At 42.1% G+C, this 26,250-nt stretch overlaps 1 protein-coding gene across 2 annotated transcripts in view; it reads left to right on the forward strand.

Moving 5' to 3' along the window:
- Window positions 1-26,250, forward strand: part of PRKCA (protein kinase C alpha) — a 395,491-nt gene that overhangs the window by 42,790 nt on the left and 326,451 nt on the right. Inside the window, exon 1 of one of the 2 annotated variants that reach the window (XM_077853720.1) lies at window positions 22,721-22,775. The exons of the other annotated variant lie outside the window; for it this stretch is intronic. Within the exon in view, the coding sequence (XP_077709846.1) occupies window positions 22,730-22,775 (46 nt within the window). The 5' untranslated portion in view covers window positions 22,721-22,729. Of the gene's footprint in view, window positions 1-22,720; window positions 22,776-26,250 lie in introns of those variants that run through there. 2 annotated transcript variants of the gene reach the window in all.

The following is a 26,250-nucleotide window of genomic DNA, read 5'->3' on the forward strand; positions in this document are numbered from 1 at the left end:
TATATGCGGGAGGGCTTCATTAAAACTGAAATCACTCTACTTCAGTCATCAGTAGGCAGCCAACCCAGATCCTTTAAAAAGCCTGCTGCAAGTGCTAATGAAAGCCCAGAAAAGGTGCTAATGAAGGGGAGGTGGTGAAATACTGCCTGCTGAGCCAGTAAATTTCTGGGATTTTTGAGGTAAGGTTTGGCAGCTTCTGGTCTGGTGATGATGGAGTTGCCCATGTACTTCTGTTGCCAGGTCTTGAATTCCCACCATTAAATTCTAGTCTGATGATGGGTACCTGGCTGTTGGTATAGCATTCTCTGAACTTGATTGTCTGAAGTGTTGCCATCTCTATTACCATGGCCTTTTTGATAGTTTTTCAGTCATTTCATTGTCCCACTTAGCTTCTGAGAGTCCATCCTTAGGAAATCTTTTTTTTTTTTTTTAAGATTTTTTATTTATTTATTTATTTTTTTGTAAGATTTTTTATTTATTCATGAGACACACACACAGAGGCAGAGACACAGGCAGAGGGAGAAGCAGGGTCCATGCAGGGAGCCTGATGTGGGACTCCATCCCAGGACTCCAGGATCATGCCCTGGGCCAAAGGCTGACGCTAAACTGCCCCATCCTTAGGAGAAATCTTAAGTACGGAGACGTTTTGCACAATACACTTGCCCCTTGCTGGTTTACTTACAATAGCAAAGTGGAAAACTCCTTTATGTCCAGTTCTGGGGGAAATGACTCAGTCATTAGTACTGTTTATACAAGTAGTTGACAAATTTTCAAGTCACTGCTTAGAATGAATTTGGGAAAGTGCTCCTGAAAATAGGCTCTGCCACTTATAATACATTTTAGTCACTAATGACACTGTGAATGTAAACAAAATCTGGAGGTAAACCTGCAAGGTGATGACACATGATGAGCTGATGGTTGACTTTTTCCTTCATTTTCTCTAATTTTTTGTGGTTCCTTTAAAAAAGAATTGAACTGTGAACTATTTGTATAGTGAAATGCCACCTATTTCATTGTATAATGAAATATCCAATACTTTTTAAAAAGATTTTAAAATTTGACACAGCACAAGCAGTGGGGGAGAGTGGAAGGCACAAAGAGAGAGGGAAGCAGGTCCTCACTGTGGGCTCGATCTCGGGACCCTGGGATCATGACCTGAGGACGAATGCAGGTGCTTAATGCACTGAGCCACCCAGGTGCCCAATGGATGGATAATTTAAAATGAACAAGACTTGCAAAGCAGCTAGAAATGGAGGCTTTGGTTAAGGGTTAAAATAACTCCCTAAAATATTATTTTGGGTAAAGAAATCTTTTCTTTTGTAAAGACAGTTTGTGGTGGACAAGATTGATAGGAGGTCAAAGTTCCCAGTGGACAGTGCTCTCAGTTGTAGGTTCTAGCTTGAGTGCCAGGTTTCTAGAGGTAAAGGAATTGGTGGAAAGAGGAGGGGGAGTGCCCAAACAGGTAGTAGATCACCAAAGGCAGTGGTGGTATAAATCAAACCTGTGTCCTCGGCTAGCTCTCTTGCATTTAGCTTTTCGTTGCCATTATGCTTTTGAATGCAGCCAGAATTGAATTTAAGAATAAGATCTGTCCCAGGGTGCCTGGGTGGTATAGTCGGTTGAGCATCCTCAGCTCAGGTTGTGAGATGGAGCCCTGCATTTGGCTCTAGCACAGTATCTGCTTGAGATTTTCTTTCCCCTCTATCCCCTCCCACTTGTGCTCTCTCTAGAATAATCTTTTTTTTTTTTTAATTTTTATTTATTTATGATAGTCACACACACAGAGAGAGAGAGAGAGGCAGAGACATAGGCAGAGGGAGAAGCAGGCTCCATGCACCGGGAGCCCAACGTGGGATTCGATCCCGGGTCTCCAGGATCGCTCCCTGGGCCAAAGGCAGGCGCTAAACCGCTGCGCCACCCAGGGATCCCCTCTCTCTAGAATAATCTTTAAAAACAACAGTAAGGTCTGTCCTGTTATTAGAGGCAGTAGACGTATAAAAAAATCCTAATAAAATTTTTAAAAACTTAGAATGTGATTAAAAAAAAAAGTATGTTCCTAATTCTCTTGAAGGGAGGGTACAATGGCTACAGGGCTTCAGGATTAGAGCAGTGTTGAATACTGGCCCTGCCAGTATTAGCTGAGACTAATAACCCTAGTTTATTAGCTGAGACTGGACAAGTTTCCTACTCAGAGCTCTCATCTATGAAATGGAAATACCTTTCTTGAGAATGCATACTTATTAAAGGACAGGTAAGATACATGCAAGTTCTTCCTGTAGTGTCTGATTCATGGTATGTACCCGGTTGATGATTTTCATGAACTAATAGTAAAGTCAGTAGTAAAGATCTAGTGAACACTGTTATGGGGAACATGATGTTAACGTTAACACAAGCTTGGAATAGGAATCTGGTCCAAATACTAAGTGGTTCCTTGGAAGTGCAAGTGGACAGCAGAATAATTGCAGAGGAGTTCTTTCGTAAGACCTCTTTTCTGTTGAACTTGGAAGCAGAGAAAAGGGTAACAAATTATACAGAGCATAGGGATATTAATTAGAAATGGCAATTACATCTAATTCTTTTGCTTTCATTTAATATTTCACAATCTTATCTCTAGAGCATCTTGAAAAGAAGAAATTTGGTAAAGTGTATTTGTGTCAAGTGTCGATCTTTAGGTCGAGTTTATATAATATATATATATATATATTTTGAGTTAATTATTCCCAGGAAAGCAGAGGAGCTCTTATCTATGATCATAGTGTATGTCATCCTTGGTACTAGGAGAACTTAATTGAGGCTGTAGAATGTCTAAGTTCTTGAAGAGACCAGATTCATTCACATTTTGGCCTTGCAGTACCCAAAATACTTTTTGCACATAGTAATGAATGGATGGTAAACGACTAGTCTGATTTCCTTCTGAAAGATTCAAGGCTAAAGCTAACCTATTGATGAGAAAGAGCACACTTAGTAATTCACGGGAACTACAGTGTTTTTCTTCATTCATTAGCATACAAAACATGTACCAGCACCTTTTTACCTTTTTTTTTTTTTTTATTTTTTCCTGAGTGATGGCACATTTGCTTTGTTCAAATTAATTCAAGATTTCATCATGGCTGATTCATTTAGTGAATATAGTCCAAATGGCTCCACTCTCATAAGGAAGAGTCTATTTTCACACTAACAATCATATTCTTCATTCTTCTGTTGATTTCCATCATTTGCATATATTAGGAGGAGCTGGAAATAAATTAAACCAGGGTCCTAGGATGAGAGCGCCTTAAATTTCTGTTAAGGAAGTGTTTCACCTTTGAACAATGAAATGAGCCTAAAATTCACTGAGTTAATTATGAGTTTTCAACATACTCTTTGCTATCCTGATATTTTACTGGGTGGTTGCCTTTTTGTCTTAGCTCATGTTAAAACTAAATTTGTCTGGAAATCTGCTTTCCTGGGAATAATTAACTCAAAAAATTATATATATTACATATTTTTCTATAAACTTACCATTCTCAGAATGCATCTGGAAAGGGCCAAATGAGTTTAAAAACACAAATTTAGAGGTTATGAAGCCTGAGCATGGTCCCCAACAGAGAACTTCTCACGATACTTGAGTGGCACCAACTTTCATCACTAACAGCCATGGACGTTCCTCACTTCAATTCCTTGAAAACCTATACTTACTAGAAATGATAAATTTGTTAATGGTTTTGGAATCTGCAAGTTTTTAAAATTATCATGGTTTCTTAGTGTATACAGAACTGGATTTAATATGCAGAAAACTGGTTTCCCTGCTTGCTTAGGAATATGTCACACCATGTAAGGACATATAAACCTCTCAGGACCTATAAAGTTGACAGGATTAAGTCCTCATCTCATTTATAGAAGAATCTCAGCCTGGCCATGTGGGTCTGAAATTCTAGAGGGCTTTGAACAATTTGAATTCATTGTCCCCTGAAGAGAAGACTTGGTGGTTTTATTTAGTAGAATACCTATTGCATATGTGTGTGAATTATGCAAGGGAGGGGGGAGGTAGGTTGAAGAATGTTGATGGACAACTCAGTAAATTGTGTCCCAAATAACCACTAATTCATTCTCGGCCAGCACCAAAAATATTTCAGTTTTTTTAAGGATTCTCTCAAGGAGTTGGGAACAGAAAAGGATTATAGAAATATTTATAGTAGGCATAAACTTGCACATAAACTCAAAGTACTTTAAGAAATCTCGTTGCAGTTATCTTAGAGAACTGGAATAAGGAATTATTTATTGTAGCCACTGTTTAACTCCTACTAAACCATGCTCGTTGTTTACGTGTCGCTTGTTTTGTTCTGGTTTTCACTCCTTAAATCTAATGTTCCTTAGACTCAGGATTACAGCAGTAATGGCCAGGAGGTCTTTGAAGACAATTACATTGTGTGAGGACAGCGTGTATGGAGACTTGGGAATCCTTCATATCACCATGCAGTTACTGAAAGAATGTCTTCTGTGCTGTTCCAGAATTACTTCTCCACTCGAATGGTGCTGTGCTTGGTTACCAAGACCCTAAATGGGTTTTTACTTCTTTGTGATATTTGAAGTTGGAGGGAAAAGCTTCTGCACCTGAGAAGTGGAGCAAACCAGGAGAACCTGTTACAATTGTGGGAGATATTAGGAGTTGTGATTCGAATGAGGTTGCTCCTGATTGGCATTCCCTTTTAGTCCTTGGGGGTGGAGTGGGGAAAGACTCCATAGAGTCTTAGTTGCTGTCAAGGAAAATGTCCATTGTTTCCTTATGGACCCTGATGCTATTCTCTGCTGTGTGGCTAGCCTGGGTCATAGGCCCTTTTGCTTGGCTGTGCTGAGGAGATGGGAGCATGGATTGGAAGAAGCCCCGTGTGGGATGACGCACTTGTAAACATTGCTACTGACAGCGGGAGGCATGGGGGATGATGTGGAAGGACCAGCTCTTTGACACAGGTGGTTTGGGAGCCACAGACAGGTCAGACATAAGGGACAAGTGGGGCTCACTTACAGCATCTTTCCTATGCGCCTCTTAGGAAATCTCCAGGCTGCCCTCAGGATCTGAACTGGATAATCAAATTCCTGGGCTCTTGTGTACACAGTTGAATTCCATGGCTCAGAAACCATTGAGCTGGTGTATGGTCTGTTCCAAAGTGGTACTTGAAAGTCTTGGTCAAGTGCAAAGGGGAGGTTAGGAAATGAGTTTGATTCCCCCCCCCCCCTTTTTTTTTTGTAGAATGGTTTTCTTTTTAGCTTCTGTTTTGGTTGAAGGAATTGAAGTCTTTTTGTTTTGTTTCACTTTCCTTTTGTTTTGGGTAGGTAATTAGAAAGGCCAGCAGGGAGGACACAGTTAGGTTTCAACAGGCTCTCCGTGATCTATGATGTTTTCTTTGGAGATGATTTGCATGACTTGAGGTTTTGAAGGCTGCTTAGCTCTCGGTCCAGGGCATGTTCCTCAAGGGAACCAGTCTGAGTGTGAACTTGTCTTTGTGTCTGTTGGTAGCTATATTTTGGAGCCAAATATCAACAAGCCATTCAGCTGAGAGCATCCTTTTTGGACCTTGAGACTTCAGAGGCCAAAACAGGTAATTTATCCCTTTGTAGTTCTTTCTAGAGATAACCACATCAAAAAAAAATTTTTTTTTAAGCGAAGAGCACGGACTCTACCCAGTCCTGTTTGTTCTGCTTTTCCATTAACTCTTACTGACGCACTGCTTTTATAGTGTTTACAGATATGTAGACTTTAGCTTTTCATTAAGAAAGCAAGTCAGATTGACCTCTTACCATAGATGACAGTGGCAGTTAATATTTGCTGAGCATGTGCTCTGCATCAGGCAGCTCTCCATGCTCACCTTGATTCAACAGCCCAGTGGAATCTGGTTCACGGGAGAGGTGTGAGGCCTTTCTCCATGGCCTTGCTTCAGAGGCTTCATATTCTTTTTTTTTTTTTTTTTTCTTTTGAAGATTTTATTCACGAGAGAGAGGAGGGCAGGAGGCAGCGACATAGGCAGAGGGAGAAGCAGGCCCCATGTGGGACTTGATCCCAGACACTGGGATTACGTCCTGAGCTGAAGGCAGATGCTCAACCACTGAGCCACCCAGGTGTCCCTAGAGGCTTCATAGTCTTACAGTTTCCACCTTCTCCCCTACAGTCAGCCACTTGCATGCTCTAGGAGTTGAGAGCTTTGCCTTTTGCTGCTGCCTCTTGTGTGGAATGCCATCCCTCCCCCCACTTTCAGCCTGGCAAGTTACCTCTTGGCTCTTCAGACTGGGTGTTTTCTCCTGTCCTTTGCCCTTTTGTCCTGTACTTTCCAGTGTTTCTGCCGTACATCTGTTATAACTGCTTGGCGTTTGTCTGATGCCTTTGCTCAGTCCTCTGCTCCTTAGAGCAGAGAACAAGTCTTAACTTCTGTATCTCGTGGGCTGGGTACACAGGGGTATGGTAGGTAAGGTCAGATTGTTATTTGAGGGGGAAATGTATTTTTCTATTCTCCCCAACTAGTGTTGCGCCTTATAGGTTTTGTGGGTTCTTCAGACATGTCTTGTTTTATGATAGCATCCTAGGGATCTTAGAGATTCTAGAAAACTGGATATACTGGAGACTGTCTAAACATGCCCACCAGTTCCATCAACTGTGTCCGTCCATTCATGCAGAAACTTTTTGCTTCTGCAAATGTGTTCATTGTGAGTAAAAACTTGCAAAATCTAGCATCAGCTAGCCCAGGATGTGCAGAAAACACAGCATGACTACCTTGGTGTGTTTTGTTTTGCTCAACCTTTGTATTTTTTACACAGAGCAGTCTCTTCCCATTGTAATGGCATGAAATGAATCTTAGAAGAAGCAGTGACTGAGTGATAGTGCAAAACCAGAAAAAAAAAAAAATGAAGCAGTGGCTTGCCCGTTTTGGAATGGTTTTTCAAACTTGATAAATAAAAACCACACATCCAGCTTTCTGGATGTAAAGAGATCTCCTTACATTCCATAAGTAATAAGTCATGAGGCAAATGGTTGATTTAGTGAATTCTTAGTGTTTGTTACAAGTAAATTCATTAAGAAGGAGCACTTTTCCAATAAAGCCCATTTAATTTCTTAAAGTATTTGTGCTCTGCACTGTGCTGGCCACAGGGAGAGCTACTGAATGGACAAGCTAGGGATGAGCTTTTAATTTCATGGGAGTAACAGAACGGAACAACATACAATCAAGAAGAGAAATCATGATAAATCCTGTGAGAGAGGTTAGACCAAAGTGGTTTGGAGCCAAAGAACAGGAACTGAGGAGGTTTATATTTGAATTTGGTCTTAAAGAATGGATGTACTTCATATGAGTAGCCCTGTAAGAAGAGGGGGAACAGTATGAGCATAGGGTAGAGGCATAGAGGTTGGAAGATCTAAAAGAATACTGAAAGAAGTCAACATAGTTGAAGTGTAGGGAATTTGAATGGAAAAGGGAGGATTTGATGCCTGCCCCCTGACTGTGACCTGATGAGGGGTGGTTTTTCCCTGATCTAGAGGTTTCCATTGCTCCAAGGCTGCTCATTGCTCCTTGTACACACATTGATGTATTCATGCAATGATTTTTCTCTCCTTTCCACTTTCCATTCCATCCTGGTCTTCTGCGAACCTTCCAGTTCTAGACCAATGGATGTGATTTTATTTTTGCATGGGTAGCTCAGTGAACCCATTATAAAAGTAATTTCTCACTTGCAGACGATTTCAGAACCAAAGAATGTTAAGATCTGATCACATCAGGTGTTAGCAGAGTGATGGTTTTCATCATGTATGTTCATGACACTCCAAAGGTCTATCTGTAAGCCTCTTTCATAGGAAATGAATATATCCCAAACATTGGGAGAAAAGGGGTCTCGTTTTAGTAGTAGTACTTATCTTCCTATCTTGATGTTCCTGCAATGTTGTTCTTGACCTTATAGTGCACTTGAAGCTTTTTGGAGGGAACACCAACTGGAATTAGGGCGGGCTTTTGGGGAAGTCCCCAAATTCAGCATTATGTTGGATCTCTGGTATGTATTGAGCAAGACAGTGAGATCATTAGTCTTGGTATAAAATGCATCCTGCAAGAACTGGGGGGAAGGCTGGAAAAAGATTTATCAGTTTTGCTGGCCACTTAAAGCCTAATGCAGGAGGAAGAAAAAAGAAGAGAGGGTGTGAGTAGATGTGACCTGAGCCCTGGACTAGGCACTTGATGATCTCATGTAACCCCATTTTGTGAGAGGAAATTGCGTATCTTAGATCTATTTGACTAGAAAGTTCATGGTCTTTACCACTAAACTCTTCTGTGATGATTGTACTCTGCCCTTAAACTTACTGTCATATTTACATTCTCCAATAGATTTAACTCTTCATATACCCCATGGTACCTAGAATAATTCTTGTGTAATCCTAAATGTTCTATAGTTCTTAAAAGGAAATGATTCTCCTTGACAGAAAATTGATTTTATTCAATGTGTATGTACTGAGAAAACACTTATGAATGTTTAATACTCCTTGATTAACATACACTTACTTAAGCATAAAATATGCTAAAGCCTAACATAAATGATTTATTCACCATTTAACATTCTGTGAACCATGGTTTCTCCTCATTATGAATTGAGTGTTGACAGTAATGCAGTATTTCTGTTCTTTTTGCTTATATACAGAAAACATCTGAAATAGGCACCAGTTCTCTTTCCTGAATAGTCAGAGATATGGAGACCTTTGTCAATTACGTGTCCATATAATGACTGGGATACTCTTGTACTTTCCAAGTTTGCCTTATAATTAAGATTGTAGTAGCTATAAAGCAGCCCCTGAAATCATCCCAAATAGCCGTAATCTCCCCACTTATAAAACCATTTCTATATTTTTTTATTAATAGCATTAAAGATAACAATCAAATAGATGATGTTTTTGATGTCAACACAGGTGGTCTTTTTATGTATTTTAGTCATGATGCAACCGTAGTACTTCCGAGGAAATAGTCCTTCTGAAGCCAAAAGTTATATAAGTTCTTCAATAAATAAAACCTTGATGCTATTGATGGAAAAGGTGCTTTAAAACAAAACTTAGTTTCTTAATGACTTTCTCAGCTCAGTTTTTTGTAGTGATATGCACCTGCTTAGCTTATTGAAAATAAATTACCCTTGTGTTCTCATTTCAGGGCCTGGTAACTGAGGTTGGAAGTGGATGGGGCAGTTCTTTTCTACAGCACTAAGGCAAAATAGGGGATTCTGGGGAAACCTGGACTGACCCCAAAACTGAACTGAGCATGTGAATTAGTTGCAGGGAGCTTGTCAAAGTCAAATAGGAGCCATGAATTTGGAAGGCCTGAGATAGCAGGAAAAGGGCAGGAAAGGAAAGGATGTTAAAGGAGTGGCAGACCAGCTACACCATGGGGGAGATGAACTTGGGGAGCCCATCCGTTCCAGCGTCTCTTCTTGAAGACGGCAGATGGGGACACTCTCAGCCAGTAAACTCGCATGTATTTCTCATAGCCTGAATAAATTACCCTTGGCCTCCATATGTTTGATGATCAAAACAAAAAAGATGCATGATCTAAAAGTCAGTCTTAAAAAAGCAATTCATAGTGAGCAGAATTTAATTAATTAAACCCCTGTCTAAGTTATTCAATGATCCGAGAAGCACATTGGGGACCTTTATTCCATGCTGTGCTTTATAGAACCGTAACTGTCCATGATCTCTTCTGGTTGCACTCTTCCCTGCTCCTGCCTGTTTGCAGATAATTTTGTCAGGGCAAAACTGAAATCTCTTGAAGGAAAGCATGTATAACTGGCCTCAATTTGCAAACAATTTGGAAGTTTAAGTTTTTAACAGAACCCTGTTGAGTTAACACACACGCACGCGCACACACACTATCTGATTTCTCTAAGGGAAACCAAAAGAGTCCGCTTGTTGTGGAAGTAGATGTTGTGAAGTAAAAGGAAACCCACTGTTGAGCAGAAGGACCCGGGCCATTGGCCAAGAATTCACCAGCTCGGAACCTGAGCTAAGAAAAAGCTGTTGGTTACCCTGGTGGATAAAAGACTTGATGAAAGCGTGTGGAGGACAGGTGAAAAATTATGATCTGGAAGCCAGAGACTGACAGGTGGCAAATACAGAGGTGACAGAGATGTCCAGGAAAAGCCATGGCCATACCTAAAATAATAGTTAATTTTTTTTAATTCCAAAGTTTTAGAAAGCTTTGCTCTTTCCATACCATTGTAAATTCTTCGCTTGGACCTCTCAACATCTGTTAAGCTGTTGTGATTCTAGAACATAGTTTTGATCCTTATTGTGGGGTTTAGAATGGCCTCGTAAGGTCTTTTTTTCTTCTTAAGGAGCTCATTGGCTTAAATAAAGGCAGTCCTGTTGTAGTCAGAACACTTAGTAGTTGGTCTCCTAAAAGCAGGTTTGGATCTGAGCAATGTCCTGGTTGGCCTTAGGGCACTCAGCAAGTTCTCTGTGTTGATCTTTGTTGTGGGGAGCAACGGGGACACTACTGAGTGGCAGCAGAGTGCTCAACACATGCAGGGATCACTTGAAATGCTTTGTGAAAGTTTTTGTTCAGCGTAGGTGCTGAGTTTACTGCATGCTAACCTTTAAATATACCCTTGAGGGGTGTTACACGTGATGAATCCCCGGTGTCCATAAGACACCCTACAGGTTGTGCACTTTTCCTTCACAGGGAGTAACTGACAGAGAGGTACTTGGCAAACTATCCTGACTGGTCAGTATCATGCACTCAGCCCTCCAACTATGGTGTCCCAGCTGTCTCCTCGATGGCGTTCGTGTTAGAACATGTGTTTAAAGTGAGGTTCCTGTTTTCTCCTAGAGAGTTCTGTGCATTTGGTTTAAATTGTTGTAGATGATTAGGCATTTTGAAAATCTAGGCTCGACTGTTGACCAGTCCAGTGACTTTTGACTTGGGGCAAATCCCTTGGCATGTTTATTTCATGTTTCTCATTCTCAGTATATGGAGAGTGGGTTTGGTTTTTTTTTATTTTTTTATTTTTTTAATAGAAGGGAAAGTAACTTAAGAGAACATTTATATGAACAGGACTTTAAAAACATTAAATTCCATACAAGTAGAGAATATTCATATTGAGCCCAGTGGTTGGTTTAGTTTGTTTTTAAGATTTTATTAGAGTGAGAGAGTGCAAGCAGGGAGGAAGGGTAGAGGGAGAAGCAGACTCTCTGCTGGGCAGGGAGACTGATGGTGGGGCTCGATCCCAGAACCCTAAGATCTTGACCTGAAGGCAGACGCTTAACGGACCGAGCCACCCAGGCACCCAAGTTTAGTTGGTTTTAGAGTAAAGGTAGCAGATAGAAGTCTGGGTCTTGCTCTCTAGCCTGGCCCAAATCATCCAATGCAGGGAAAGTCCACATCTCTCAGTTGTAGTTTCTACAATTTATGTAATCTAAACATAAATTGAGGTAGTTTGACTAAGTGGCTTCCTGTCCTTATCAGATATTCCAGTTTAGTCTATTCCATTGATCCTTGACTGGCACCTTCTTCCTCGGAGGTTATGGAAAGTGGCCAGTGGGTTTAGATCAAAGCTGTGTATTACCCTTAATTTAGATAATATTTTACTGTTAACTAGAAATTCAGCCCAAGGGAAGGCCAAGGTAAACATGTCAAATGCTGGGGTTCATCACATTCTTGCCAGTGCAGAGCCTCTGTTCTGCCCTTTTTTTTTTTTTTTTTTTAATATTTTACTTATTTATTCATGAGAGACACACAGAGAGGCAGAGACCCAGGCAGAGAGAGGCAGGCTCCATGCAGGGAGCCCGATGTGTGGGACTTGATCCCAGGACTCTAGGATCATGCCCTGGCCTAAAGGCAGGTGCTCAACCACTGAGCCACCCAGGTGTCCCCTCTGTTCTGCCTCTTAATGAGAATCACTGACAATACCCATCTGATGAGGTCTGAGCTATCTTTCTACTTACATGGGAGGATCTTGTGAAGATTGTTCTAAGGTCCCACGATTTCTTCCTATACAGCAAAAGAGGTGTTTGTGGGGAGAAAAGACCCATGAGTTGAATGGAAACTTTTGCATGTTTTTCCCCCCTCCCCATTATCTTATTAAAGGTAATTCCCTGAGTCCGACCTCAGTGAGCTGTTGATGAGATTAAAGCAATTGATGCTAGATAAATGATAATAAACTTGGGGGGTCTTGACATACTCTTTTTAATCTTGAGTATATTGCTCACAAACCAGATGGTAGATTTTCTTGTGAACTGTGGTTCTTTAGGCACAAGACAGTGTTTTGAAAGTCCCTACCTAAGACCTGGCACATAATAGACCTCTAAAAGTTTTTGTTAAATTCAGTTGAGAACTGTAAAGTCTTTAGTATCTGAACAAACGTTGCAGAGTAAGAAGCTATATATAGAGGCTGAAGTTGGAAGGATTTGAAATATGGACAGAGACTGTTTGTGCAAGACATCAGTAATTATCAATGAAGAGTGCACCCACTGCGTTTTACTGTTTGTGGGAATTTCCTGGGGGCCTGATTTAAAAATGCAATTCTAGCATCTGAGATTCTGACTTAGTGTGTCTGCTGGAGACTCGGTCTGTGGAGGAAGCTGTATTTTAAGTGCAACATCTAGATGCATATGCACTTACAGCTCCATGGCAATTGCAAAATTAGACCTCTAACTGAAACCACCTAAGAGATGTGCATGTGTGCACTGCTTATCTAACCACTATGAAGTCTGCTTCTTAAAAGACCATTTTATAGTCAATTTCTTAGATGTTTGGGTATACTGGTGAATCACTAATTCTCTAAAATGTAAGCAGTGATATATTTACACTTTTCCACGAGGTAATAATCTATCTCGAAGAATTTAAGAAACTTTTAGCTGAATCTTTGTGACTTTTTTAAAATTTTTATTTATTTATGATAGTCACACAGAGAGAGAGGCAGAGACATAGGCAGAGGAAGCAGGCTCCATGCACCGGGAGCCCGACGTGGGATTTGATCCCGGGTCTCCAGGATCGCGCCCTGGGCCAAAGGCAGGTGCTAAACTGCTGCGCCACCCAGGGATCCCTCTTTGTGACTTTTTGTTGGATGTATTAACATCCTGAGGGATGCTTGGGTGGCTCAGTGGTTGAGCATCTGCCTTTGGCTCAGGTCATGATCCTGGGGTCCTGGGATCAAGTCCTGCATTGGGCTCTCCACGAGGAGTCTGCTTCTTCCTCTGCCTATGTGTCTGCCTCTCTCTCAAGAATAAATAAAATCTTAAAAAAAAAAACAAAAAAAACCAAAAAAACCTCTGAAATCCTTACTTTTTTGTTCTCTTCTTTTTTATTTTTTAAAGCCAGAGCCCACAAAAGTACCCCGATTGTTCTTAATTTAGGGATTGGGATGCTGACCCTTGCACAGTTGGAAATCCAAGTATAACTTTTGACTCAAACTTAATAGCCTATTGACTAGAAGTCTTACTAATAAGTCAGCACATGTGTTAATTTGTATGTTATGTGAGTTGTGTACTATATTCTTACAATAAAGTAATAGAAAAGAAAGTACTAATTTAAAAATCTTAAGGGGAAGATACATCTACAGTGGTATATTAAAAAAAAAAATCACATGTAAGTGGACCCACAGTTCAGATATATGTTGTTTAAGGGTCAGCTAAGGGAAATTCTCCAGAGAAAACTGCTAAAAAATGTGTGGGTGAGCCAAAATGGCACGACTCAGGATGCTCCTCACTGTCCTGTCCTGTCACAGGGAAAAATTAGCAATAACTTATGATGGCAGCAAAGGGAGGTAGATTGTTATGGTCTCTACATGCAGTTAGATATTCAGCTATTGGCTGAAAGTGTAGAAGTTCTGGAAAGGTGTTTGATACAAGAGTAAATGAGAAAACCGACTTAGGAACATTGTAAATCCATGATAGGGCTAATATTTACTGATTACTATGTCAAGCACTTGAAATGTATTCCTTGTTAATCCTCACTAAACCTATGAGTTTGAAGTGGTGATCTGTTTTCTGTTGAACGTATGGCCCAGAGAAGGAAACTGACTTGCCTAAGGGCACACAGCCTGTCCATGGCCACCAGAACTCTTGTGCTGTCATGTGATTCTGCTCCTACATCGATAGGCAGACATTTTTATTATTATTTTTTAAAGATTTTATTTATTCATGAGAGACATGGGAGAGAGAGAGGCAGAGGGAGAAGCAGGCTCCATGCAGGGAGCCTGACATGGGACTTGATCCCCAGTCTCCAGGATCAGGCCCTGGGCTGAATGTGGCACTAAACCACTGAGCCACCTGGGCTGCCCTAGGCAGACATTTTAAAGGCATGCGAAGACATACATCAAAATGTCCCTAATATTTGAGTGGTACGAGTCTGATTTTTTTCTGCTTCACCCGCCCCCCTCCCCGACCACCAGTTACTAAGTAAACCAACAAGTAATCCTCTAACGGCTTTCTAAAGGTGTCAGGTTGGCTGTTAGTGTTGCTTTTGTCTTGGAGGCATCTAGTTGGAAGTCCATCATGGAAGAAGCCAAACCAAATAGCTGCCATGGGGAAGGTGCCCCTGAAATCCTTCCTCCTGTTGTCATGATCAGTTTCTGTCCTGTGTTAGGGAAGGTTATCTCGGTTTGTTACTGATCAAGTACTCCAGGCTTGGATGTAGATTAGATGCTAAAAACCTGAGGACCATAGCATCAATTGACCCCAGCCCTTAAGCATCCCTTAACGTTCATTGGGAGACCAGTGTGTCATGGGTTAGTGGCTTCATTTCTGAGGCTGGGGGCCCCGCTGCTTTGCGGAAGGCGGCCAGCCCCTCCTTCACTTCCCTGCTCCTGCATCGGGGGCACGTCCTCAGTCTTCATGGGGACAGTGTTCTTCTAGTAGGTCTGTCTCTGCTGGAGGAGAGGGCTCTGTGCTGCCTGGAGGAGGCCTCAGTCCCACCTTTCTCTGCCGCCTCCTGAGCTTGCCCAGCCGATCCTTCCTTCACCCGAAGTACCCCCTGTGGGTCTGCCTCCTGTCTGCTGGCCTGCGTGCTGAGTGGCACACTGTGTGGTGTGTGGGATTAGCATTCCCCGTGGAGGAGTGCTGAGGTCTCTGTCCTCGTAGAGAGAGACCAAAGGCCTGCTTCTCCTCCTGGATTTGTTGCTCTCAAGGTCATGCAGATGTCACCTGTATCACCTCTGCTGTTCACATGGCCGTTTGCTCGTTGCCGTGACACCAGTCCAACCTAGAGGAGCCGCCACTACTTTACCACCTCATCGTCCTCCTGTCCCTTCTGCACCTCCGCCCCCCTGAATTAAGCAAGCAAGTCTAGGTTGACAACGTAAGAGGAGCTGGATTCTTGGGTCTGTGGGGATTCCTGGTCTGTGGCCCTGGTCTTCAGGGAAGTAATTACATTTGCAGTTACGTTACAATCACTGTTTTACTGTGTGTGTGCCAAGAGCTGGCACCTGCCGGGTACGTTCTTGCTGTGTCGAATCTTCACGTATATGGCCTTGAGGCGAGGACACTTCCATGGAGGTGTCGGCCCTTGAATGGAGAAGTTGGCCTTCCCTGTGTCCTCTGCAGAGGACTCGTGAGCAGTTCTGGGAGGTTGGAGGCATGGAGAAGGGAGGGAGTGGAGTGTGGTCATATTCTAGTCCTTGCTGTAAGTGCTTCTGAAAAAGGAAGTGCCCAGTTCTGGTTGATGAATATTTACTGCCCATTCGCCTGGAAACACCTGAATTTCCAAAGACTCAAGACTCGAAGGGCGCTGGCTTTGTACGACAAGCAGCTTTTCCTTTTGACTTGCTGACTGAAGACAGATGATAATTCAGGGACTCTGCAGTGATGGGTGGTTTGTGCTTTTCTGATCTGCTTTTGGCAGACATGGAGCCAGTGGTGCTTCTGGCTGGTCTCCTTACTTGTCTGCATGTTGTCCTTGTTAGCTGATGACTTCTTGGTGAAGCCAGTTTGTCTTTGGGAAAAGCATCCCACGTATACTGCATTCCAAATGTTCAGCGTAAGCCACACGTTCCTTTAACAGGTTGTGGTGTTAAAGCTTTTGGGGCGCTTCCTGCACGTGTATGTCTCTTCTGTTTCCTTCTGTTTCCTCAGGGCTTGCTTTATCCTTCAGGTCATCTGCCAGGGAAATGCTAAGTTGGAAGGAAAGAGCTGCAGAGGCTGAGTAGCTCTGGTGAATCTCACCGTTCCTGGCTTCTCAGGCTTGCTGTGCCCTCAGAGCCTGGTTCCGTGTGGACCTGGCATGTTGCTTAACCCTCAGCTATAGGGGAGAGGGTACGGGTACCTGCCTTGCTGATATGTTGAGCTGCAAAGATCCACTAAAGGTTGTGGATACTCAAGTGTTAGGGCACTTATAAGACACGATTTATGATCTCCACAAAGATTGCCTTGTTTGCTCAGTGCATATTTACTGATTTGTCTGTAGAGCACAGTGCTACATACCAGCTGTCCTCAGGGTGCAGGCCCAGGACTGGCAGCCTCAGCTTGATGTAAATGTCAGCCCATGGGCCCCATTAGGACCTGCTGAATCGGAATCTCTGGGTCCCACAACTCTGTTGTAGCAAGCCCTCTAGTTGATAATGAGATGTACAAGTTTGAGAAGAAATCCTGGCACAGGAGGAAGGATGCAGAGACAAATGAGCTAAATATCATGGGGGAGGATGTTGCAGAGGTAGCAGAAGGTAGGATAGGGGAACCAGGTGGGTCTGCTGGGTGAGGAGCTCTGGTTTTTAGGCTCTGTTGTAAGATACAAATGCAGGTCTGATGTCTCCGGGACATCCTCGAAAGGGAAGGGGGAGAGAGTAGGTAAGAGGGTCCACCTGGAAATCCTTACCTCAGGTTGTGGCATCTACATAGCATGTGACTGTGTGGGGAGAGCAGACTGGAATTGAGTATGCACTGGAAAGGTAAGTTAGGGCTCTCCTCTCTACTGATTTCACTTGGCACAGGAAGGCAAAGAAGCCTTGCATGACTGGATAGGGAAGATACAGGAAGGTACACCAAACTAGGCTAGAGCTTGGGTTCCATCTCCTATAAAGGGTCATGCTCTCCACCCCACAAACACTTAGATTTTTTTTTTTTTTCAGAGCAGTATTAGGGAAATAGAAAAATTCAGGAAGGTTGAGATTTCCTGTTTACCCCCTACCCCACAGACACCTAGCCCTCTGCCACAATATCCTCCACCAGGGTAGTGCGTTTGTTACAGCTGATGAACGTACACGGGACCCATCCTCATCCTTGGAAGTCTACAGTTTACAGTTCATTCTTGGTTTTGTCTGTTCTGTGGATTTGGACAAATGTATGATGACATGTGTCCATCATTATAGGATCATTCAGAATGTTTTCAGTGCCCTAAAAATTCTTTTTCTTCTCCCCTTACTCCTTGGAAACAACTGACCTTTTATTGTCTCTGTAGCTCCCTCTGCCCCAAAATGGCATGTAATTGGAATCCTACAGTATGCGGCCTCTTTGGATTGGCTTACTTCACTTACTACATGTGCATGCACGTTTCTTCCGTGTCTTTTCATGGCTTGATAGCTCAAAATGGGTGAAGGGGAGTGGGAGATACCAGGCTTTCGGTTATGGAACAAGCCATGCAAATAAAAAGTACAGCATAGGGGGATCCCTGGGTGGCGCAGCGGTTTGGCGCCTGCCTTTGGCCCAGGGCGCGATCCTGGAGACCCGGGATCGAATCCCACATCGGGCTCCTGGTGCATGGAGCCTGCTTCTCCCTCTGCCTGTGTCTCTGCCTCTCTCTCTTTCTGTCTGTGTGACTATCATAAAAAAAAAAAAAAAAAAAAGTACAGCATAGGAAGTATGGTCAAGGGCATTGTAATATCATGGTAGCTATGCTTGTGTTTGAGCGCGACGTGTAGAGCTGTTGAATCACTCTGCTGTGTACCTGAAACTAATTATGTCAGTTAGATTAAAAGCATTTTAAAAAATTAACTAAAATCCCCATAAAGCTATAGGTTTGGTTTTTTGAGGATATAAATGTCACGGTCTCATTTTATTGTAAAATCAAGCCTGACTACTAAGGCACAATCCAGTTTAGGATGTGTTTTGACATTGCTCCTAGTGGGCAATTCACAAAGCACATATAACAAAAAGAAGAATCTAAAGATTCATGTGGGCTGCTTCATGGGAATTTAAAAACTGTTTGACTTCATGGGAAATACTTGGTTGTCCACCCATACTTTTGCATGCCTATACTTCTATTTAGATATGTAAATAGACTTCATATAGTATGTACTAGGAAGTTGCACATTACTCGGGTTTCTCATGATTGCCTTTGTAAAAATGAAATTAATAGTACATACCTCATAAGGTGGATGTGAGGTTTAGTTGACAGGTTAAAAGGCTTAGAATAGACCCTGATGCCTAATAATGATTAAGTGCTTATTAAATTTTATTTATTTCTCAATACTTTTTTTTAAAGATTTGAGAGAGCAAATCGGGGAGGGACATAGGGCGAGAAAATCTCAAGCAGACTCCCCACTGAGCTCGTAGTCCAACCTAGGGCTGGATCTCTGGACCCTGAGATCACAACCTGAACCAGAATGAAAAATCAGACGCTTACCTGACTGAGCTAGCCAGGTGCCCCTCTGTTAATAATTCTAATATACAGTTAAGCCACCAGCATAATCAGCACCTCTCACTTGAATGTTAAACACTGTTATAATATTCTTGAATTGTATAAATACATGTTAATTTTTGCCCACAGTAAAAGAATAATAAACAGTTATTAATAACGTAATGAGCTAAGTCTAATATTGTTTATTTTATAACCTATTTTTCCTCCTCTAGTTATAATAGCCTAGATTCAGAATGGCAATTGTAGAACCAAGTGGCAGAAGGGATTGGTTTGTCAAGTTACTTGTTCTTGCAGCAGCTTAACAAATGAAATGTTGCTAAGGCTTCCATGAATGGCACACCTAGTAGTGGTCAAAAGCCGAACCAAACAGGCAAAAAATACCACTTGGTATGGAATTTACATTTGTTCCTTATAAAGAATCCTCAGGAAAGAATTTTTCTACTAAGATGTTTTTCTTAATTCCATCCCAAACATGATAGAAGTTGTGAATTTGCAAGAAGCTCCTAGAGCTATTGAGGGATGGCTTAAGGCCAGTTACAAGTTCACACTGGTAGCATGGGGTGCCATCTCTGTCCTCAGGGAGTTGCCAGTTTAGGGAAGGTGTGTGTGTGTGTGTTTGTGTTTGGATAGGTGGCTGGTGAGATAATGAACCCACCTGGCAGAAGTTTTTACGTGGTGATGAGCCCATGGGCATCTTTCAGCCAGGTAGACCTGACCCCTGGGAAGCAGCCTGAAAAGGAAGGCTACAGAACTTAAATTGGAAGGGAGGGTAAGGATTGGACAGTAAGGCTGCAGAAGTAGTGTGAGGCCAGTCTGGAATTCAACGTACAAGCCATGGAAGAGATTTACTGTAAGAGATAACTGTTTAGTGTGGAGCAGAAAAATGGATCCATATTTGCTAGTACATGAAGTTAAAATGAAATGTAGCCCTGTCCCCACTGTCTTAGTTTTTAAAGATTTAAAGATTTTATTCAACAGAGTGCACAAGCAGGGGGAGCTGCAGAGGGACAGGGAGAAACAGACTACCTGCTGAGCAGGGAGTCCTATGGCGAGGCTCAATCCCAGAGCCTTGAGATCAGGAGCTGAGCCAAAGGCAGATGCATAAAGGACTGAGCCACCCAGGTGCCCCAAGATGGACTTATTTTAGAGCACAAGGGAGCGCAAGGTAGTGCTGGGTGGGGGGTTAGGGGACAGAGAGAGGGAATCTCAAGCAGACTCTGTGCCTAGCACAAAGGGTCGACCTTAGGACCCTGAGATGGTGACTTGAGCCTAAAGAGATGGACGTTCAACCATTGAACCCTGCGGGCACCCGAACCCACTGTCTTAGTTTTAAACCTTACTGTTTCACTCACTGGATTTTTAGAACAAGTTGTTATATTGCCATCTTTCTTAAGTTGTTCTGTGGCTTCTCCCTAACCTGTTGTCTCAAAAATACATGGCCAGTCAAAATACTATTCTTGTTTATAGACTTCTGTAGTATTCAGGAAAGGACTTGAAGCTCCTTTTGAAATGCATGCTGGTGATGTGATTAGGCTGGTCATGGTCTCTCCAAGAATAAGATGCTTAGTTAGAGTGCATAATGGCAAGACACCAAAGGTGTGAGACTTGGTGATCTTCAGGACCTGAAGATTGTGACCTGAGCTGAAGGCAGACACTTAACCATCTAACCTACCCAAGGACCCTGCCATTTTTATTTTAAAGCAACTGCTTTAATAGATATAATAAACAGAAAAATTAGAAAATGGAGAGGGAAAAGAGCTTAACCTTTGGTTCTCAACCAAAGGTGATTTTTTTTTTTTTTTTTTTGCTTCCTAGGGGACATCCAGCAATGTCTGGATACCATTTGTTTTTTTTTTTATTTTTTTTCTGGATACCATTTGGATTGTGACAACGGAGGGTGGGGCCTCCTGCTGGCATCTAGGGGGTGGAGGCTGGGGCTGCTGCTCAGCATCTTACCTGCACAGACAGACCCTCCCAGCCAAGATCAGCCCAGCTCCAAATGCCTGTAGGGCTGAGAACAAAACCTACAGTAATCTCTCCAACACAGCTTGTCTCATGTTGATATGTTTTTCATTTTCTATGCAGATATACATAATAGCATACATGGTTTTTGTATCTAGATATTGAGTAAATACTATATTCTAATAACAGTGACGACTGATGACCTAAGGGTTACTATGTTGTGTTCCAGGTTTACTATGTCCTGTTCCAGACTTTGCATCACCTGTTCCTTTACTACAAATAATCTAATTTACTGCTCTTGTGAATGACTTATAATGAACAGTTCTGTGCATTTGGCTTTTTCTGAATTGCCAATTTATCTTGAAGGTAGGATTGACAAATGTTCGTGTTTTTCTAAGGGGTGGATTTTTAAATGGTTCTTGGCATAGAATTCCATACTGCTTTCCAATGACATGGTACTAATTTCAGGGTGTGATCAGCAGTGAACGGACTTCCTGTTGGCTTGTGTTCTTGCCAACATAAAGCGTTAATGTTTAGGGTAAAAAGAATTTTTTCTAATTCAGTAGGCAAAGAAGTGGTATTTCTTTGATTAGTCCTTTACAGTGTGCTTTTTGGTGAGAAATCTTATTTCTTCCCGAGACTGAGAGCCACTATCCTCATGGGCATCAGAAGCTATTCTACAACTATCTATTTCTATTTGGTAAGCTTATTATGACAAATTCTAGTTCAGTGGAATAATGCCTGTGCTGACTATAAGGAAATTTATTAAGATAGTTTCAACTTTTAGGACTTTCTGAAGAACCATAGTCATTTGAAGCATCATGGAAAACTTCTGTTATTCTAAGAAAGTAAAATAGTTTTTGATGAAATGATTAAAGTTCTAGTTAAAATGTATTTAGGTAGGGATGCCTGGGTGGCTCAATGGTTGAGCGTCTGCCTTTGGCTCAGGTCATGATCCCAGGGTCCTGAGATTGAGTCCCACATCTGGCTCCCTGTGATGAGCCTGCTTCTCCCTCTGCCTATGTCTCTGCCTCTCTGTCTCTCGTGAATAAATAAATCTTAAAATATATTATATATATATATATATAAATAAAATATTTAGGTATAATTTACGGTTCCATTACACTTATCTCTATATTTGTGCATTTTATGGAGCACTTAACCCTCTCCAGCATTTCGTACAGCGTGTATTTGCTGGGCACACAGAATGGTCGATAATTACATATTAAACATGGGTGAATAAACTTAAACCCATACTGTATGGCTCAGAGTATAATTTTCTACTGAAATGATTAGAGGATTACAGTTGAGCGGTACCTTTTGATGGATTGTTGGTCTTGGTTATGAATTACTTGACATTGAAGCACTGGCTAGGAATAAAACCCCCGATGACCTCACTTCATCAGTGGTGAGCCTGTTTTATGGAATAGCCGTTTGTCTTAGAGGAGGGCTTCAGAAACCTGTTAAAGTAGGGATTTTCTTGTGTTTTCGATGGAATTACAAATAGAGGAGAACAATGAAAAATTGCCTTAAATTCTTTTCGGAGGAAAATGTTCTATTCCTACTTGATGTTTTGTTCTTCTCTGGGGGAGGGGAGAAGGGAAACCATTCTGAGGATGTTTCTTTAAAGTTTATTTGAAACTGACTTTGATTTTTTTTTTTTTCATTCTAATTACTTTATCTTAGTTGCTAGGATGTGCAAGTAAATGCCTGGATCGGGATTTTGCTAACTCTGCCTCCTTCCTCTGAGTTGTAAACTTTACTTCTTGTATTTTTCTGATGAAGCAGTTTTGCTTCGTTTGTTTCAGGTGGGCAGACTTAGGTGGAAGAGCTATGTAGTGTATGCTGTCTGTTTGGGTCAGTGGGTATAGACCAAGACAAAGCGTGTGGGTCATTCCTTATTCTATGTTCATGGGACGCTTTGTGCTACTTTCTGTCCTCTGCCTGTCACCCTAGAGTTTAAAATAAGAACGAGCCAGGACTGCCTGTCTGGCTCAGTCTGTGGAGCATGACTCTTGGGGTCATGAGTTCAAGCCCCATGTTGAATGTAGAGATTATAAAATCTTAGCGTTGAATCAAGTACTTAAATTGCTCTGACTAGTAGTATATTTACTATAGAAGAGTCTCAAAGACCATGGTTTTTGTTTGTAGGAATCAGGTGTAAGACTTGAACTGGAAATTAGCCACTTCCAAATCAGACACACATGCACATGGGATTTTGGTCATTTTCTTCATTGTGTGGTATCACTGGTAAGTTATAAATTTTATTTTTATAAAAACATGTTTAAAATGTAAAATACATACTCTTGATTAAAAAAAAAAGATGGAAAGGTACAAAATATATTAAAAAACAAAACAAAACTGTCTCTTGCCATACACTCATTTCACTGGTGTAGAGTTCTCTAGTATATTTTTTCAGAATTTTGCTTGAAGTGTCTCTTTTTAAACCCACATTGTATCCTGCAATTCTGCAACTTGCTTTTTCACTAACCATCGAGATCTTGGACCTGCTTCCACATCAGCACATAGAGAGAAACCTTGCAATAGTTTGTAGTGTTAAATTTTGTGGATGTGCCGTGACTTATTTAGTACTTTCCTACCGGTGAACATTTAAGTTACATGCTGTGTTGTGACTTTTAAACAGAGCTGCAGTGACGTGCTTGGAATGCCTGGGTTTAAATTCCTGGCTCTACCCATTGCTGCCTCTTTGGCTTTGAATAGGTTGCTCTACTGCTCTTGTCCTCAGGTTTCTCCTCTGTAAATGGGGATTGTAATACCTACCTTAGAGGATTTTATGAGTAGTAAAATAGCTAATGTGTATGATGCACTTAGAACAGTGACTGAACATGGCGAATACTCAGTAATTGTCAGCTCTAGCCCTGGCTGCAAATATCTTTGCACACTTAAGAATATATTCATGGGGTGCCTGGGTGGCTCAGTTGTTAAGTGTCTGACTCTTGATTTTTGGTTCTGGTCATGATCTTAGGGTTGTGGCATCAAGCCAGGCTTTGTGCTCAGCATGGAGTCTGCTTCAGATTCTCTCTCCTCCCTCTGCCCCTTCCCCTGTGTGCACGCACGTGCTCTCTAAAATAAAATCTTTTTTTTTTTTTTTTCTAAAATAAAATCTTAAAAAAAAAAATATATATATATATATATATTCATATTCCTAAAAGACTTGGATTGCTAGTTTTAAAAAATGTGCAATTCAAATTTCAATGGGGACTACCAGTTGTCCTATGCTAATATTGCACTAAATTACTCTTCCACTAGTTAGTAAAGGCATAGTTTCTTTGAAAGGCATAGTTTGTTTTGTGTGGTGTGTGTGTGTATGTGTTTTTTTAAAGCATAAAGCATAAAGGCAAGTTCATTATTTCCTTCTACTTATCTCTGGTTTTGACTAATGACACATCTAATGAAATGCTGGTGTGACAAGTGCATTTTACAGCTTTCTTGTGGAAGAAATGAGGAAATGTGAAGAACCTCAATGGTCTTTGGACTTGTGGTTGAAATTTTCTCCCTCATTGTTTCAATACAATACACTTGAACAGGAGTAAAGGTTATCTTCTGTGTGTTTAATGCTGCTTGACATTTGCATATGAGCAGGTACATCCGGTTTGATGAACAATGGGGAGACTCACTTGGATGACTGACAGGTAAAACAGGAAAACCATTGGGAGATAAATTTTCCTTCTCAGTGGGTGGGGTTGGAGGGCAAGCGTGGTGCCCGGCCCAGTTAGGTGTGCGGTCCTGCACTGATGGATGATAGGGCAGGCCAAGGAGTTGAGATTTCTGCTTGCAGCACATGGTAAGGCAAGCTTTGTTCGCTGTCCCAGGGTCAGATCATATTTAATAGCTGGCCATCTCCACTGTGTGGGACAGCTAGAAAGGGAGCAGAGTTGAGTGAGGCTGCCAGAGGGGCTCTTAGCAGTGCCTGGGAAGCACCTGGTATCTTGAGAGTGTCTTTGTCCCCTGAGTTGGTGACAGCCCTCTCCTTGTGGAGAGTCTTGATGGTCCCGTCCAGGGTGCTCTTCATTTTGACCTTCCTGTAGGACTAAGGGAGGAAGGGTCACCTGGAAAGTGGCTTCTCTGGAGAGCATAGAGGTGGTGGACCTAGCCATCACTGGCTTCACTGCTGCTTAATTGGCAGTCATCCCCCCTGGTTCCCTCTGAGCTGTGTGGTTTCTGCTGCAGGCCTGCCTGCTCTCTGGTGGGAGCCCCAGGACTGAGCAGGGTGGAGGTGTACAGGAAATTAGAGCAAGCCTTGATACAGCAGTTAGAGTGCTGCCAGCCTGCTCTGCACATCTTCCAGATTGCTCCCTACTTTACCTTGGAGAGGGCCCCCCCTCCCCCGACTCCATTGTATTGCCCTTGGCTCCTTATCACAACTGGTCCTATTCTATGGTGTCTAGACCCTTGTTTCTTCATTGTTCACCTCCTTTCTTGGTGTGGTGTTAGCCTCCTCTTGAAAATAGGCATCTCGGCTTTAAAATCACGGAGCAGAAAACTTGTGTGTGTGTGAGAAAGTGGGAGGTGACTATGGAGCAGGCATGGACTGCACATGACCCTGAGGTCCCTGGGTCTGGGTAAGGGCCCCCACAGTAGCTTCCATGACAGTCTGTGTCATGACCTTATAGAGGCTGTGAGGGTGGAGAAGGAAGGAGAAAGAGGGGAAGGGGGTAAAGTTTGAGCTTTCTGTGGAATCTGACTTTCTTTTGTACAGAACCTAAGACTTTTGGAGGCAGCTTAGACCTCAGATTCGAGTCTGTATTTAATCACTTCATGGTCATAGTTCTGTTGCCGAACTTGGAGAATATTAGGACCCTCTCCCTGGAAAAATGTGCACAGTGTACTCACACCAAAGTGCATACACGTTAAGTGGGGCTCACTGGCCTGAAAGGTGTGTTAGTACCTGCACTGTGGGGCAGCTGCATCGTCCTCACAGAGGACTGAGGTCAAAGGAAGAACAGTGACTTGCTTAGGGTCACACAGTCTGAGGTAACATGCCACAAATGTTCAGTCTTCAGAGTCCTGTCTTTTCTATGCTGTCATTTGCTTCAGTGGGAACAGTGACCTCATTTTTTAAGACCAGAGAATAATAGCCAGAGGATGTTTTATCAAATGGATGATGTTACCAAGAAAGAAACATGCAAGAAAAAAACAAAAACAAAACAAAAAAAAAAAAAAAAGAAAGAAAGAAACATGCAGATGTGGAAGAAGAAGAAAAGGTATGGGAAAGAGTCCATGGACTTTCCCAGTGAAAGACTCCCCTAAGCCATTGATATGACCATCATGATTTTATTTAAGAAATTGCATCATGTACTATACCAGTTTTAGAGTCTGGTACCCTCTCATTCAGCTTATAGCTGGGCAGTCAACCAGAGATAAAACTGCTTTTTTAAAGATTTAATTTGGGGGAGGGGGAGAAGACGGAGGGGAGAGAATCCCAAGCAGACTACCTGCTGAGTATGGAGCCTGACACTGGGCTCAATTCCCATGATTGTGAGATCATGACCTGAACCAAAAGCAAGAGTGGACCCTAACCAACTGAGCCAGCCAGATACCCCCAAAGCTGCTTTTCTTTTGCTCACATCCTCCCTGGGACGTCCATCAGAAGGCCTCCATAGAGAAGGTACTTAGGTAAATGTAGAACTGAATTCCACTTCCGTAAAAAGGCTGGGCCGGGAGAGTTGGGGAAGGAAAAAGGTGTGTGGGTCCTCTTGGGCCT

Source organism: Canis aureus, chromosome 16 (assembly GCF_053574225.1).
Source record: "Canis aureus isolate CA01 chromosome 16, VMU_Caureus_v.1.0, whole genome shotgun sequence".
NCBI classification, from domain to species: Eukaryota; Metazoa; Chordata; class Mammalia; order Carnivora; family Canidae; genus Canis; species Canis aureus.